Source organism: Brachionichthys hirsutus, chromosome 7 (genome assembly GCF_040956055.1).
Source record: "Brachionichthys hirsutus isolate HB-005 chromosome 7, CSIRO-AGI_Bhir_v1, whole genome shotgun sequence".
NCBI classification, from domain to species: Eukaryota; Metazoa; Chordata; class Actinopteri; order Lophiiformes; family Brachionichthyidae; genus Brachionichthys; species Brachionichthys hirsutus.
The window spans coordinates 3,668,155-3,683,063 of record NC_090903.1 but is presented as its reverse complement, the minus strand read 5'-3'; the positions used below and the strand labels follow the sequence as shown (position 1 = coordinate 3,683,063).

General features: G+C 45.7%; 1 protein-coding gene across 1 annotated transcript; it reads left to right on the top strand.

The window, feature by feature from the left end:
- Window positions 1–1,458: 1,458 nt before the first annotated feature.
- herc4 (HECT and RLD domain containing E3 ubiquitin protein ligase 4) lies at window positions 1,459–14,635 on the top strand. The gene is made up of 23 exons (XM_068740884.1): window positions 1,459–1,705; window positions 2,426–2,585; window positions 2,701–2,777; window positions 2,862–3,083; window positions 3,159–3,262; window positions 3,482–3,612; window positions 4,426–4,580; window positions 4,673–4,752; window positions 5,789–5,910; window positions 6,325–6,384; window positions 7,157–7,268; window positions 7,858–8,047; window positions 8,175–8,347; window positions 8,439–8,558; window positions 8,658–8,756; window positions 9,304–9,471; window positions 10,687–10,830; window positions 11,720–11,886; window positions 12,354–12,420; window positions 12,515–12,597; window positions 12,870–13,053; window positions 13,191–13,293; window positions 13,792–14,635. Exons 1-23 carry the CDS (start codon window positions 1,480–1,482, stop codon window positions 13,998–14,000), a joined length of 3,156 nt encoding a protein of 1,051 aa, XP_068596985.1. The 5' UTR covers window positions 1,459–1,479; the 3' UTR covers window positions 14,001–14,635.
- The last annotated feature ends 274 nt before the right edge of the window (window positions 14,636–14,909 follow it).

Below are 14,909 nucleotides of genomic sequence, written 5' to 3'. Positions count from 1 at the left end.
AGTGGAGTTAATAACCATCATCCTGCTTAGTGGAGGTAATAACCATCAACCTGCTTAGTGGAGGTAATAACCATCAATTTGGATTTGAGTAACATGTAAATACCATACAAATCCAGTTCTAAAGAACGCGCATGCGCGTGAGCGCCCCATCTAGAACACAGTGGAAGCGTCGGGACATTTCCCCGCCTCCATCAAGTTAAATTATGCACACGAGGAACTTCCTGTTTATCGGCTTGGCCTTCAAAGTAAACGTCTGTGTTGAAATGATTGATTGTCGCTGTATTTTTTTTTTTTATGTTTAAATGATCATGACAGCAAGTAGTTACAAAGAGCGTACAGTTACCCCCTCCTTTGCCCCTGGAGTACTAACAGACGAGTTGAAGCGTTAGCTAAAACCGGAAGTGCTAGCGCATTGCAGCTAACTCGACCGAGTAGCCCAGCAGTGCCGCGCCGCGGTTATGTGGTCAGCGCAAGCAACACATTTTAACTAGCGGAATTGTTTTTATACCAAACCTGAAATAAACTACGACATGCCATTTTAAACCCCGGAGAAGGTTAGCAAAGTGAACCCCTGGAGGACAGCGACGTCACACCTGCCTTTGGCTGTTTTTGGCAAGAACACTTGGCTGCAGAAGTTAAAGTGAACTGATTTGGACAACGTGAAAGAATAACGTATTTTTCCTTCGCGTTACTTAGCTTTGCAGCTAACTTACTAAGAGCTAGCTCGCTACTTTCTGTTGCGACTAACTTTTTGGCCTGTTTACATTATAGCAGCCTAGAATAGTTGATCTAAAGCACCACGTGTCCCTTAAATCACTGGCTGACGTCGGTCGACAGCAGGTTAATGGATTTAATGCAAAATTAACTTAATTAAAGTAACTCGGCATTACCGTAAAACCGAGAGAGAAGCTAGCTGTCTGTCTGTCTTCACTGTCATTCAGTCAAAACGTCCTGTTTGCATTATTCATATTAATAATAATATTTTAAAAAAGCAACACGAAACGAATTAATCGTGCATTAACGACCATTTTATTGGGTTACCAAATAAATATTAAATTTGAGTCGGTACAAATAGATGCATTTGTGAACAGATTGAAATATTTGCTTTAATTTGGAATTCCAAACGTCCGGAAGTGGTGCTTTAATGATTTCTTTTCTAAGCTAACATGTCTTACATTCTTCCGTCGTTTTTAATTTTTTAACTGCATCTTTCTTGGCAAATTTGTTCACGCGTCACCTGGAATTAGAAATAGCATTTTTTTATGACGTTATAGCCGCGTAGCATTAAATTCCAAATGCTTTATTTAACCTGATCTTGCGCGGACATGCTAACGGTCACTCGGCTAGCTCGCTAGCCCTCTGACGATGCCTCGCAAGCGAAGCTATGGATTCCCGAGAGGCTAAATGCTAAATGCTAAATGCTAAATGAGCCGAGGCGTCTTTTCGCAGGGACGCCTGTCGCCCAGCGGAAGTGTCGCGATGCTCTGCTGGGGGAACGCTTCCTACGGACAGCTGGGCCTGGGCGGGATCGACGAGGAGATCGTGGTGGAGCCACGGAAATGTGAATTCTTTCACGGGAAGAACGTGCGTGATGTGGGGTGCGGCCACAGACACGCAGCCTTCCTGCTGGGAGACGGGACGGTCTACACCTGCGGCTGCAACGACCTGGGGCAGCTGGGACACGAGAAGTCCAGAAAGAAGCCAGGTCGGTTGGGGATTTGTTTAAATGCATTTATTACCCTCGCCGAAGGGGAGGCGAGGGTACTGCAATTCGGTCTGTTTGTCTGTTTGTTTGTCTGTTTGTTTGTTTGTTTGTCTGTCCGTCCGTGCGCATAACTCAAAAACTAGTAACCCAATCGACTTGACATTTTTACACAAGCAAGGTTCTGTCCGTGGCTCGGTCCTCCCCGAGAATGGCGTTGATCCGGATCTGGATCCAGATTCTAGAATTATTTAAATGATTCTTTAACATTGCGAGATAGGGCACTTTTTGACATTTTCCTTAATTTTTTCAAAAAGCATGGCGGTATGGATCTGAAAAAAAAATCACACACAAGTACTCCTTAAAGGTCTATGACCATGACTAATTTCGGCCGGATCCGGACCACAATCCGGATCTGAGAGCTAATTTTCTTTCTAAAATCAGCATTTTTCAGGAGTGCATCCTGACCTCAATTTTGGAGCTTGGTGTGCACACTCATAGTTCATTGTAGTTTCATATATGTTACAGTTGTAGTTGTATCTTTCCCCGTTCCGGAGCAGCAAGCTAGAGCAGGTTTGGCCCCTCTGATCCGGAAGCCCTGTTTACTGTCTCACAGGATCCAGTAGTCTATTGGAGGCGGGGTCTGCAATCTCTGATTGTCTCTTGTTCTGGTTGCACTGTGTGAAACGACTCTCCGATCAAACGCGTCTCGTTTCCCGTCAGAACACGTCGTTGCTCTGGACGCGCAGGTCATCGTGGCGGTGGCGTGCGGGGAGGCCCACACGCTGGCTCTGAACGACAAGGGCCACATCTTCTCGTGGGGCCTCGGCCGAGACGGCCAGTTGGGACTGAACAACTTTGAAGAATGTGTTCGTGTGCCTCGGTAAATTCAGCACTGATTGGAATAAAGCCCTTCCTGTCCTGCGTTCTTAGGAAAGCGAAACGTGTTAAACGTGTCGGCACGTTCGCCGTCTTATTTCTCCCCCGTTGAATTCCAGGAACATCAAAAGTTTGTCGGATGTACAAATTGCTCAGGTAGCCTGTGGGCGTCGGCATTCTCACGCACTTTCGAGAGGTGAGCGCCGTTCGGGACCCGCATGATTCATGCCGATCCGCTCGTTCGTCTTGTGCACTTCCGATCATGTTTCTTTTTGCGCAGGAGGCCAAGTCTTCTCTTGGGGCCAGAATCAATACGGACAGCTTGGGCTGGGAATGACCGGACACGGCGTATCCATGCCTCAAGCCATTCAGTCTCTGCAGGGCGTTCCCTTCGCCCAGATATCAGCGGGCGGCGCTCACAGCTTTGCCCTCACCCTGTCGGGAGCGGTGTTCGGCTGGGGGCGCAACAAGTTCGGCCAGCTGGGTCTCAGTGACAGCAACGGTGGGGGGCTAACGGCTGCAGCTGCACTCGGCTTCTTGGTGCCGAGTCGTCGTCAGAATGTGTTTCTCGTTTTAGGTCGGTCTTCCCCAACCCTGCTGAAGTCGCTTCGCTCGCAGAGGGTGATCCACATCTCCTGTGGAGAAGATCACACGGCTGCATTAACCAAGTTAAGTTGGCTCGTCTTCGGTTATACGATAGCGCTTCCTGTCTGCCTTCATTTGGATCGGTCTAGAGTTTTTGTTCTTTCGAGGTTCTAAGTGTCTGTTCGTCTCAGCCGATTGTTCCGCTCCAGTCTGGACTGTCTCCGCGTCGTGGCCTTGTCCCCTCCCTTGTCCCCTCCCTTGTCCCCTCGCTTGTCCGTCGGGACATCATAACAGCTGGTGTTGCTGATTTTACAGGAAGGGGGCGTGTTTACGTTTGGAGCAGGGGGATACGGGCAACTAGGACATAACTCTACAAACCATGAAATCAACCCCAGGAAGGTGTTTGAGCTCATGGGGAATGTGGTGACGCAGATCGCATGCGGGAGGTAAGATGTCTTTGATACGCTTCCTCACTGGGGGTGTGACGGGGTCACGTTACTAGCGCGATCTAAGCGCTCCGTGTGGAACCAAAGTCCTGGGCGAGTTTCTGCACGGACGCCTCTGAGTGTCGGACACTTGACTGAGGGGGAGAGGCGCTGGAAGCGAGCACACATAGCAAAACTAGCAAAGCGTTAGCTCTGTATTTCAGCTGGCACTGTTGGTAGCGAGCGGGTTTTCTCCTCTGCTGGGGATGTTGTCATGGAAACCAGATCTGTGCTTTCTGCAGAAGATGTGTAGAAGTTCATCTTTCTAGCCAAAACCTTTAAGCTTAGTTAGTAGTAGTAGTCGTAGTAGTAGTAGTAGTAGTAGTAGTACTAGTAGTAGGTACATTTGTCATATTCAGGCTGTTACTGCTAAGTGTTCAAAGATTACAGTTTTAACTTGGTTATTTATAATTTATTAAGATTTTTAAATTGTTTCAGTACAATAGTTTTATAACTAATTTATTTGAAATATCACCCAAATGGATTGCTTTTATTTATTTATACAAATTCTATTGTTTGTATTTTTTTTAAATAAAAGCATTTTAAGTTATTTTTTTCAGCCTTTTTTCTACCGAAAATTAACCGAACCGAAATTCCATTTTGTGTTCCGCTACACCCCCATTTATGTCAGACACGGGGATTCACATGACCGCTCTTTGTTTATTTGCTAATATTATTCTATTATGACAACATTTGATTGTTAAATGAGTATAATTTCATTGTATTGACGCATCATTGAACTAAAACTCCATCGTATTTCTGGACCATTACCAGGCAGCACACATTGGCTTTCACACCCTCCTCTGGAAAGATGTACTCTTTCGGGCTTGGGGGTAACGGGCAGCTCGGTACTCGTTCCACTTGCAACAGAAAAAGCCCAACCCCGATCAAAGGCCCCTTCATGGCCCCCTCTGATCTGATGGATACAGGTAGGACCGGGTCAATTGGCATGGACCTCAGACCCCCCCCCCCCCCCGCTGAGCCGAACAACCCAACACACCTTCATTGTTTCACGTTGCAGACTCGCATCAGGGATGTTGTGTGAATCGGATCTACGCTGGAGGAGACCAGAGCTTCGCTCACTACTACTTTACTGCCAGGGTAAGTTTTCTTCTTCACATTTCGCCGTGTCGTTGAGGATTCTTTATCTGGGGCTCGGCCCACAGGGACTTTAAAATCAAGTCGATTGGATATCAGGTTCACGGATGATCCAGATTAAATTGGACTGTCGGGACACTCTGCTCTTGTATCTGTGTAACGTGAAATGATTTCTGTTCTGTCCTGAAGCAGTATGTTCGGGACAGTTCATTTATTTTGCTTTGATTCAAATATCTTTTATTTTGTTTCAACATTACAGATGACGCTTGCATTTTCTTAAAGCCTGACTGTTTTGAAAAATCGGTTTAAAAACACAAGAATATACTTCTACTACGTAAATACATAGAAAAAATATATAATTATTTCTTAGGAGATATAAAATCTGTTTTGTTTGGGGGCCGCCATTGTTGTTTACGTTGCAAGGCATTCTGGGTGTGACGTGAAACGGCTGCAGTGCCGAGCTCACTGCTATTGATTAGCATGGCAGTGATCTGTTAGCAGCGATTAGCTCCTCCGTTCAGCCTTTACAGACGTGAGGACAGTGAGGAAGAAGCCAGAGATGAAGATGGAGATTAAAATCGATGGGAGAACTCTAGATTTGGTCGTTTTGTTCTCGGTGGCGTCTGCGTTGCCATGCCGACAGAGCGAGCGAGCGTCTGCTGTAAAGGGCTCCGCCTCTCCCCTGAAACGGAGGCAACAATTGCAGTGATCTCGGCGCTGCAGCCGTTTCACGTCACACCCAGAATGCCTTGCGACGTAAACAACAATGGCGGCCCCCAAACAAAACAGATTTTATAGCTTATAAGAAATAATGATAGATTTTTATCTATGTATTTACGCAGTAGAGGTAAATTCTTGTGTTTTTAGACCGATTTGTCAAACCGGTCAGGGATGGCTTTAAGATGCTGTACAGTTGAAATGAAGTGCCTCCTTTAAATCGTAGTTCTGTGCTCTGCACTCCAACTTTAGAGCTTCTACTTTTCTCTAAGATATTTTCATACCTTTCTTTTTTTACTTGATTTTTTTTCTGCTGTTGTAGGATCTCCATTGTATAGAAGACGTGATGATGCAAGATCTGCACCAGATTTGTACCATTAGCGTCAACCTCATACATAAGTGGCTGAATCACCTACCTGGAAGACTTCCGCAAGAAATCGCCAAGTAAAGTTCTCTCTCCACTAAAACCGTCCCTCACCACCTGTTGTTTCTGTTATTTCAGTTTAGACGGTGATGTAATGGAACACCTACTTTCCTTGATTAATGTAAATTTAAAAAAAAAATAGGATGAAAGGATTTTAAAATCGTTTAACCCCATATGTAATTAAAAGTAACGAGAAGACAACATGCCAAATGTTGAAGCAGAAAATGTGTTTTTTTGTTTTATAAAATCATCTTACCAGCCTGTTGTTGACCCAATTCATTATGAGATGGTCATTAGTTCATATATCAGGGAAAGTATACAGTGTTGGTTTATTTTTGCCCGGCCCTCGTTGTAGTTGTGATTTAAAGTTCTTTATGGAGGTGTGCTTGTGAATTGTGCTCACAATTGTTGATGGTCTTTTATGATTCTTTTAGTGAGATTGACCTCGTGTTCTCCTCAGGAAGCTGCCTCAATGGATCTTTTCTCTCAACAAGGTAATCACGTTTAAGTTTTATGGTATGCTTTTAAAAGCCATCGCTCGTTATTACCAGATCCAGTGCGTGCCATTTACTGGCTTGTTCCCTCAAATTCAAACACTATTTTATAATTACCGGTACATGTACAGAGGAACCTCGGTTCTCCAACATCGTTTGTTCCGTAAAGCTGTTTCAAAACCGATTTGTTCGAAAACCAAAACTATATTTCCCGTAAGAAATAATGTGAACTAGATAAATGCTCATTTATATGTCTGCAGTCGTATTAATGTGTAACTACGTATTTCTAAACAACAGATAACACATAAAAGTGTAAATAGTACAAAAAACTAGATCATAATAAAAGTAAATTTCACACAATTCTGTATTAATTACAGATTTCTCCAGACACGGACGCCATTTTCTTATTTGTCGATAATTTCCTCCTTTAATTCGATGGTTGTTTTCGCTGCTGCTATGGCAGATCAACTCAAACTGAACCTACTCGGGTAGACGTGTCTTCGCTTTGCCTCATCTCTCACTCGTGTTCGCGTGTCTTTGGTTTGCATCGGCTCCACTCGCGGGTTTGAATTCCGAAAGTCTGTTTGACTTCCGAGGCCTTTTAAACTCCATTTTCTTTGTTCGGTGAACCGAGTTGTTCGAGGGCCAAGGACCTGCTATTTGGTGTCAGACCGTCCCCCCGGATTGGCTGCTCGATCATTTCTCAGTGGTGCGTGTCTGACTTTGCAGCTTGTGTAGATCCATGCTCACACCGCCCGTTTCTTTTACGCAGCCATCCAGATCACTACAGCACCAGCATCAAATGTTCAGGGGTAGATATGAACGCGGCGCGTCTCCTGTTTCACAGAGTGGTTCGGCCAGATCGTCCTGAGATTGCCCAGCAGGTCAGTAGTCACGAAAAAGTCCAATTGGTACGCCATATCCAAGTTACCGCGATCAGTTCTGAATGAATGGAGGGAATGTGTTGCCACTAAGGGGTTTGTTTTGCACGGGAAACGCACACAATAAATGTAACATCGAAAGGTGAACGTGTCATAACGCGGAGCGTTGGAAGAATATCGTCGGGCCTCCTCACTGAATCGGTAAAGACAAAGTATAAAATACTATTTAAAGTGTGAACTGTTACTGTTGCATCCTCCTCTCCCTCTTTGCTCTCGTGCTGAGAGAGTTTTTCAATCTGAAGTAGTAGCTAAAATATTTCTCTTGTATATGAAAGTTTCACTGTTAAAACTAAAGTATCTGTTCATCATTCAAGGAGAACCTCCTGCGTATTTGACATCATGACGTTGAACAGTGCGAGCGTGAGCGTGGTGCTAAAGCGTTAGTCCTCCGTTTAGCCCTGAAGGTTTTCAGACGAGGCCGATAAGTTACAACAGGGCTGGGGGGGGGGGGGAGTACAGACACTTGTTCTCAAACCGATTGATGCGATGTGGACTTCTCCATTGAATGCATTTATTTCGTTGCATCCTTCAGATTGCTGCCAGTCTGGAGAAGAACCTGCTTCCCAGACTCAGCAGCTCTCCCCCAGACATCGAGGCTCTGAGATTGTACCTCACTCTTCCAGAGTGCCCCCTTTTCAGAGACCGAAATAATTACGTGACCATAGCCATCCCGTTTGCCAAGTCGCTCGTCGGCTTAAAAGAGCCTGCGCTGAAGGTGCTCGGTAGGATGACAATCTTTAGTTTCATTGTATTTTATCCTTTATGACCTGATACAACAGTTTTTCTCTAACTTTCTCCAAACTAACTACTTTACCAAATGTGTCAAATGTTGTTTTGTTTTTGGCTCAGGATACTGGTGGTCTGGATTTGAGCCCAGTTTCTTCCAGCGGCTGGTTGAGTTGTACAAGGGAGTGGTGGTGTATCTACTCCAGATGCGCAAAGTGGGGATTCCTTCAGTAGAGCAGAGAATCTTTAGCTCTTTCTTGGACACGTCCCTGCGACTCCTGGAGATCCTGCACACGGTACGGAATTACGTTGCACCAGCGGAACATCTTGTGGTACCTTTAAGAGCTGTTGCTAACACCCCCCCCCCCCCCCCCCCCTTGTCATCAGATCAGTGAGCGAGCAGGACACATCATTCAGTACGATAAATTCTACATCCATGAGTTGGATGACTTGATGGACATCAGAAACGACTACGTCACGTGGATTCAGAGGCAGATGTACTCGGCGGTGCGTCCAACGCCGTTTCCACAACTCTCTTTATTCCATTAGTCTGTGTTCAGATATTTGTACCAATCGTTTGTTTACCCCCCCCCCTCTGATCCTCAGGGCCAGGATAGTGCGGTGACTCTGTGCAGGTATCCCTTCGTATTTGATGCCCTAGCAAAGACCACCCTGCTTCAAACCGATGCAGTCATACAGATGCAGGTAAAATAGTCAATCAGCGGATTTAAAGGTCACATGTTCTACTTGTATAAAATATCTGGGACAGCCTTTGGTCAGAGTAGCAAACAGATGCTGCAGGACAGCGTCCCTCATTTCTGTCAGAATGCATGTGCATGCATGTGCACACACATCTTGTGCACGTTCTAACAATGTGACGTGTAACATAAACGGGGGCCAGACGCGTTTCAGGAGGTGATCACAGAACGACGCAAACTGCGAAGGATTATTTTGCTGTTTTTGGGTTGATAAGGACCCAAAATCAATATAATAAAGTAGAAACATGCTTTTTTTCCTTCCAGACACTATTGTGTATTTTAAACATAATAGAGTATCTATTATTCTAAAGCTGCAGCTCATAGCGTAGGTAAGGACATGAAGGCTCACCCCGCGCTGCACGAGGCCCGTTCGGTCAGAGTTCATGAGACTAGGCGGACGGTTGAGGCGGTAGAAGCTTGACGTAGAGACTGAGTCCTTGTATCGGTGTTGCATCAAAAGGCCGTCGTTCATTGTTCCCTCATTTTATCGATAGATGGCAGTGGACCAGGCACAGATGCAAAACTTCAGCTCCTTGTTCATGCCGACAGTGGAATCAGTCAACCCATGCCTCATTGTCGTTGTTAGGAGGGACAACATTGTAGGAGACACCATGGAAGTCCTCAGGAAGTCGAAGAACGTCGACTACAAGAAACCGCTCAAGGTAAAAGCTGCTGTGATGAAGACTGTCACAAACGAGTGCTGAGGTGCTATGGCTAGGTTTGAACCAGGACTTTTTAAATTAACTTTATGCTTTCTGTAGTGACAAAAGTGTAATTCCAGCCAAAACACGAGTCCTCTGATATGTTGCAACGCCAGCATTGCTTCTAGAGCGGGTGCTATCGTCGTGTCCTTCACAGAAGAGAAGTTGTGTTCATAACATTTCATTCCCTTTCAGTCGGTTCGCTTGGTAGAGCACATGCAGTGTGGGACACGTTTACACCCCCCCCCCCCCCCCCCCCACAGAGCAGGCACCAAACTGGGGTCAACCACCAAAGGGACCATCACGTCCAAGCTGTAGTCCGCTTTTAAGGGACGTGTCTTAGGAGTGGGACGTCCCAGTCGACGGAATGTTCTTCTCTCTGGATTTCACTCCACTTGGATGACTCGACAAAATAACAAATAATGGCCTAAATAAAATGACAAATACAAACAAAAGTAGCAAACATCCCACTAACCTTTCATCGATACCGTGGCATTGAATGATTATTATCATTCCATCACGGCATTAGTTCACATTTGGGGCGACGGTGGCGCAGCTGGTCGCGCGGGTCGATTCCCGGCTCTGGCACTTGTGTTCACTGTTGCAGTGTCCTTGGGCAAGACGCTCCACCCGCATTTGTTTTTTTATTTTATGTTAAAAAGCCTTCGCTGAGTTCACAGCTTCCTTTCAGCTGCTGCCGATTGAGCAAATATCTATCGGTGTGATTGGCCTTACAAGCCCACTCCTCCTTTTTTCTTAAATCTGGTTCAGCAAGTTTGTCAGTGAGAAACGAAGCGAGATTTTACTTGTATGATGGCAGAATTACTAGAGTCCCAGCTCGCGTTGGCAGCAAGGGTTCAAACGAATATTGTTCCTTGGCAGCACCGCGAGTCGTTGCGGAATGACTAGAACGTCATCTAGAAACCGATCTAGCTATCGGTTGGCCCCTGATTGGCCAGTCCATCAGACTCCGGGGGAGCAATGTGAACCCCTCACATTGTCAGGTTTCTCCTCCAGATGTCAGGAGGGATAAATCGAATTAATTGTAATCCATCCGATGGACTCATCCGTTTTCTAGCTATACGTTTCCTGCATAGTTTTTATTACACGTTTCTGGTGCCGTTTAGGATAAGACCTGAGTCCTTCTGCTCTGGATGTGTGTGACATTGCTGGCAGGTGATCTTTGTGGGCGAGGAGGCAGTCGACGCCGGAGGAGTGAGAAAGGAGTTCTTCCTGCTCATCATGAAAGAATTGCTTGATCCCAAATACGGAATGTTTCGCTACTATGAAGAGTCCAGGCTCATCTGGTTTTCAAACAAGGTGCGGATGTAATGACCTCCGCTGGGGTTGTGTGTCTGTCTGTCCGTCCGTCTGTTAGCAACGTGACTCAAAAGCTTCTGGATGGATCCTGATGTAATTTCCAGGAAATGTTGGGAATGTTACCAGGAACAGATGATAACGTTTTATTGATGATCCAGAAGAGATCCTGGATTCTGGATCACTTTGAATTTTTTGTTAATGTTGCAGTAAATGGAGTTTCAAAATGTGTTCCTCGATATCTCGGTTGATTATTGACCGATGTTTATGGAATCTGACACAGTCACGTAGGGTGGGGGCCTCGATCTCACCACCGAATTTCACTGGGATCGGATCCAGAATGACGTTAGGAAAAAGATTACATTTTAACATTGAAGACTCCATTTATGGATTCAAAAATCAGTTAAAAACACACACTAACATTCACTTTTACTGTTCAAGGTTGGTGTATAAAGACACCTAGAACCATTTAGCACCTTTTGGTGATGATCCAGATCACCATGTGGACGGTGCACATCCAGTTAGGAGGAGAACGAGCTGCTTGGAGGAGGTCTGCGCCATCCGAGTGCTTTTCTAGCTGAATCTGAAGCAACCGGACTTTTGTTTAGGATTCAAAGATGATCCGTCTTTCAACCAAGAGGCTTCCTTCAAATTCAACCTTTTCTGGAGCCTGGATGAATGAGAATCTAAACCAGCATGCAATTCATGTTCTTGTTTTTGCTATATTTAGGTAAACCATCAATAATGAAGACACTGAAGTGGTCTTGCTACATTCTAAAGCAGTATCCTGTTTACTATAAATCAGACGAGGTCTGAATCTGAAGCTTGAGTAGAAACGTAGAGCCGACCCTCTGTATAATGTTTAATGATCGTCATTGATTGTGTCCTGCAGACGTTTGAGGACATTGACCTGTTCAACCTCATTGGGATCATCTGTGGTTTGGCCATCTACAATCTCACTATAGTGGAGCTCCACTTCCCTGTGGCCCTTTACAAGAAGCTCCTGAAGAGGAAGCCGGCACTCGATGACCTGAAGGAGCTAATGCCCGACGTGGGAAGGTCAGATCAAGGAGCGGTCGTCTGAGGGTTTCCATTTAGCGTGCTTGTGTCTGCGTGGGCTCAGTTGTCCGGGTCAAAGTTTAAAATGCAACAGAGAGTCAGCTGGACTTGTTTGAGTTTGATTGAAGATGTTTCACCTCTAAAAGGACTGGTAGAGAGTTTAGATACTTCTACTCCTGTTGGAGCAGAAAACAAAGAAAGGGCCGAAACCACCGGGACAATAAGACTCCTCAGGTGAGCGGTTTTGTTGAGCGGCACCCGGGGGGGGGGGGGGGGGGTCTTATTGCCTTGGTGGTTTCGAGCGCAAGTATCTGGACCCTCCATTTGTAACTTGCTCCATTCACTGTGGCGCTGCCTCTGCGATGCAATACTTTAAAGTCGCAGTATCACAAAGTGCAAATATCGACTGTGTGGAAATGTTGATCATGATCTAAACAGACGTGTCTTTCTGCCTCCTGCTCAAGCAGGAGTCTGCAGATGCTGCTGGACTACACGGAAAATGATCTAGAGGAAACGTTCTGCTTGAATTTCACGGTAACATTCTTTTTCAACAAGTCTCCTGTAGTTAATAAATAGCTGAATGTCATATTAGCAACACCTAATTACTATATTTTTCTGTTTATTCCAGATCACAGAGGAAAACTATGGCGCTACGGAGGTTTTTGAGCTCGTGCCTAACGGCAAAGACGTCAATGTCAATAAGTCAAACAGGTACGTTTTAGCATGTTTGATTTCCTACAAAGCGTTAAGGGAACAAATGATACTTTTTCACGTCATCAATCGACACGTTTTTACTCGTGGTTGTTCGCCAGAATACCAAACTGTTACCTCAGAGCTCGTCAGACGTTCGAAGGAGGCTGCAGAAAACTTCCTCGGCTCTTTCTTAACTTTCTTAACTAATTTAATTTTGTAATACATTTTTGTTTAAATGTACTAAAAATAAACTCATTTTTACTTTGTTCATTCCCTCTTTCTTCCTCTAGGCAGGAGTTCGTCAGCGCTTACGTGGACTACATTTTCAACTCTTCAGTGGCCCCGCTGTTTGAGTGTTTCCACGCAGGCTTCCACAAGGTCTGCGGCGGAAAGGTTCTGGAGCTGTTCCAGCCAAATGAACTGCAAGCCATGGTTATCGGAAACAGCAACTACGACTGGATGGAGCTCCAGAAGGTGCCGCTTTGAATGAAGAGTTTGTAGCAACAACCTTAAATAAAAAAAGGCGACTTTATTTACCGTCAAAGCCTGAATATCCATCTTGTTTCGTAAATGTTGCTGAGGTAACGGTGAGCTGTCTCCCCCCCCTTCAGGGTACTGAATACAAAGGGGAGTACTGGACGGAGCACCCCACCATCAAGCGCTTCTGGGAGGTGTTTCACAGTCTCCCTCTGGAGAAGAAAAAGGAGTTTCTGCGTGAGTAGTGCTGACCGTGCATGACTTGTGAGGCCACCGGGGGGACCTCGGCGCCCTGCTGTTACTCGTCCCGTTCAGACTGATCATATTTATCAAAATAGTGCGTGTGCCCCTCACATTTTCCCTTTACGTTTATTTTTAGACAAAATCACAGAATTTCAGTTACTCGACTCCATCCATCCATTTTCTCCCGTGTATTGGGTGGCAGGTTTAAAATAGTATTCCTGATGCCCCCCCCCCCGGGGAGTTTCTAGTCTAGAGATATATAATCCCTTCAGCAACTCCGGGTCAACCCTGGGGTCCCCTCCCAGTTGGACATACCACATCTTTAGCATCACTTTGATATTATTATTCTTAATTATTAAGACCAGCTCCAGCGTAAACTGTTCCACCTCCAGCATTCAACAAAAATGTCTGGAGAACCTTGTCTCGTTTTTACTCGGGTGATTTCTGATCGGCTGGAAAAGTAAAACAAGCGTCTCTCGTTTTGCTTTTCAGTGTTCCTCACAGGAAGTGACCGCATACCCATCTTGGGCATGAAAAGCCTGAAGCTTGTGATCCAGCCTACCTGCGGGGGGGAACATTACCTACCCGTTGCCCACACCTGCTTCAATCTGCTGGACCTGCCCAAGTACACAAGTCTAGGGACCCTCCGGGAGAAGCTCCTCCAGGCCATAGATCACAACCAAGGCTTTAATCTTGCCTGAGAACACACGGCTGTTTCTGACTTTGCTCTGGGACTCTGTGTAAAGACGCTGCAGACACTCGACACGACACAAGGCTGAGAGTTACATTTTTAAACCTTCCGTTTTGGTTATTCAGCATTTCTCCACGCCATAACAGTATTGGGCTCAAATTTCTTCTTGTCAATATGCTCTTATTGACATTTGAAACGGACGGCCACATATAGCGGCGTGCTTCTCTTGGATGTATGCTGGCATAGCGACCGCGCTCTAGAGAGCGCGTCGCTGGCGGCTCTCTCCAGACCGGCTGCTGCACGGTGATGGAGTCGGTGATGGAGTCGGTGATGGAGTCGGTGATGAAGTCGGTGATGGGATGTCCAGCCCCCGAGGAGTATCGGATTCAATCCAACTCTCTTCATAATCTGTTGCGCCGTTTTGAGCGAGAGCCGATGTAAAACATTTTACTTCTGCGAGTGGATTTTCTTGGCTGTAAGCCTTAAACAGTCGATAAATAAAAACCGTACAGGCGTGATGGTGATGGTTTTTCAGGCGCTGGGTACTCCCTGGATGCGTCGCCGGCACGTCACGGGGGACAGACGACCAGTCACACACTGCAGACAATTTGGAGTGATCAATTCACCTAAATCGCTTCTAGAGGAAACCGGAGAAATCACAGAGACACGGGGCGAACATATAGCCAGCGCTACTCACTGCGCCACCTGTGGGGTAGATTTTATGGGGATGTCATTGTGCAGGTGTGTCAGAAGCTGCTTGCTATGACTTGTTTTACAAAACAAATTTCACAGGTACAGAAAGAGACATGGAAATATTTGAGGTCACATCGTCTGACGGTTTGTTGAAACTGTCCCATTTAAATAAAACACACTTTTTTTTAAGTTGGGGGTTATCAGAATGCTTACTATCAAATACTGA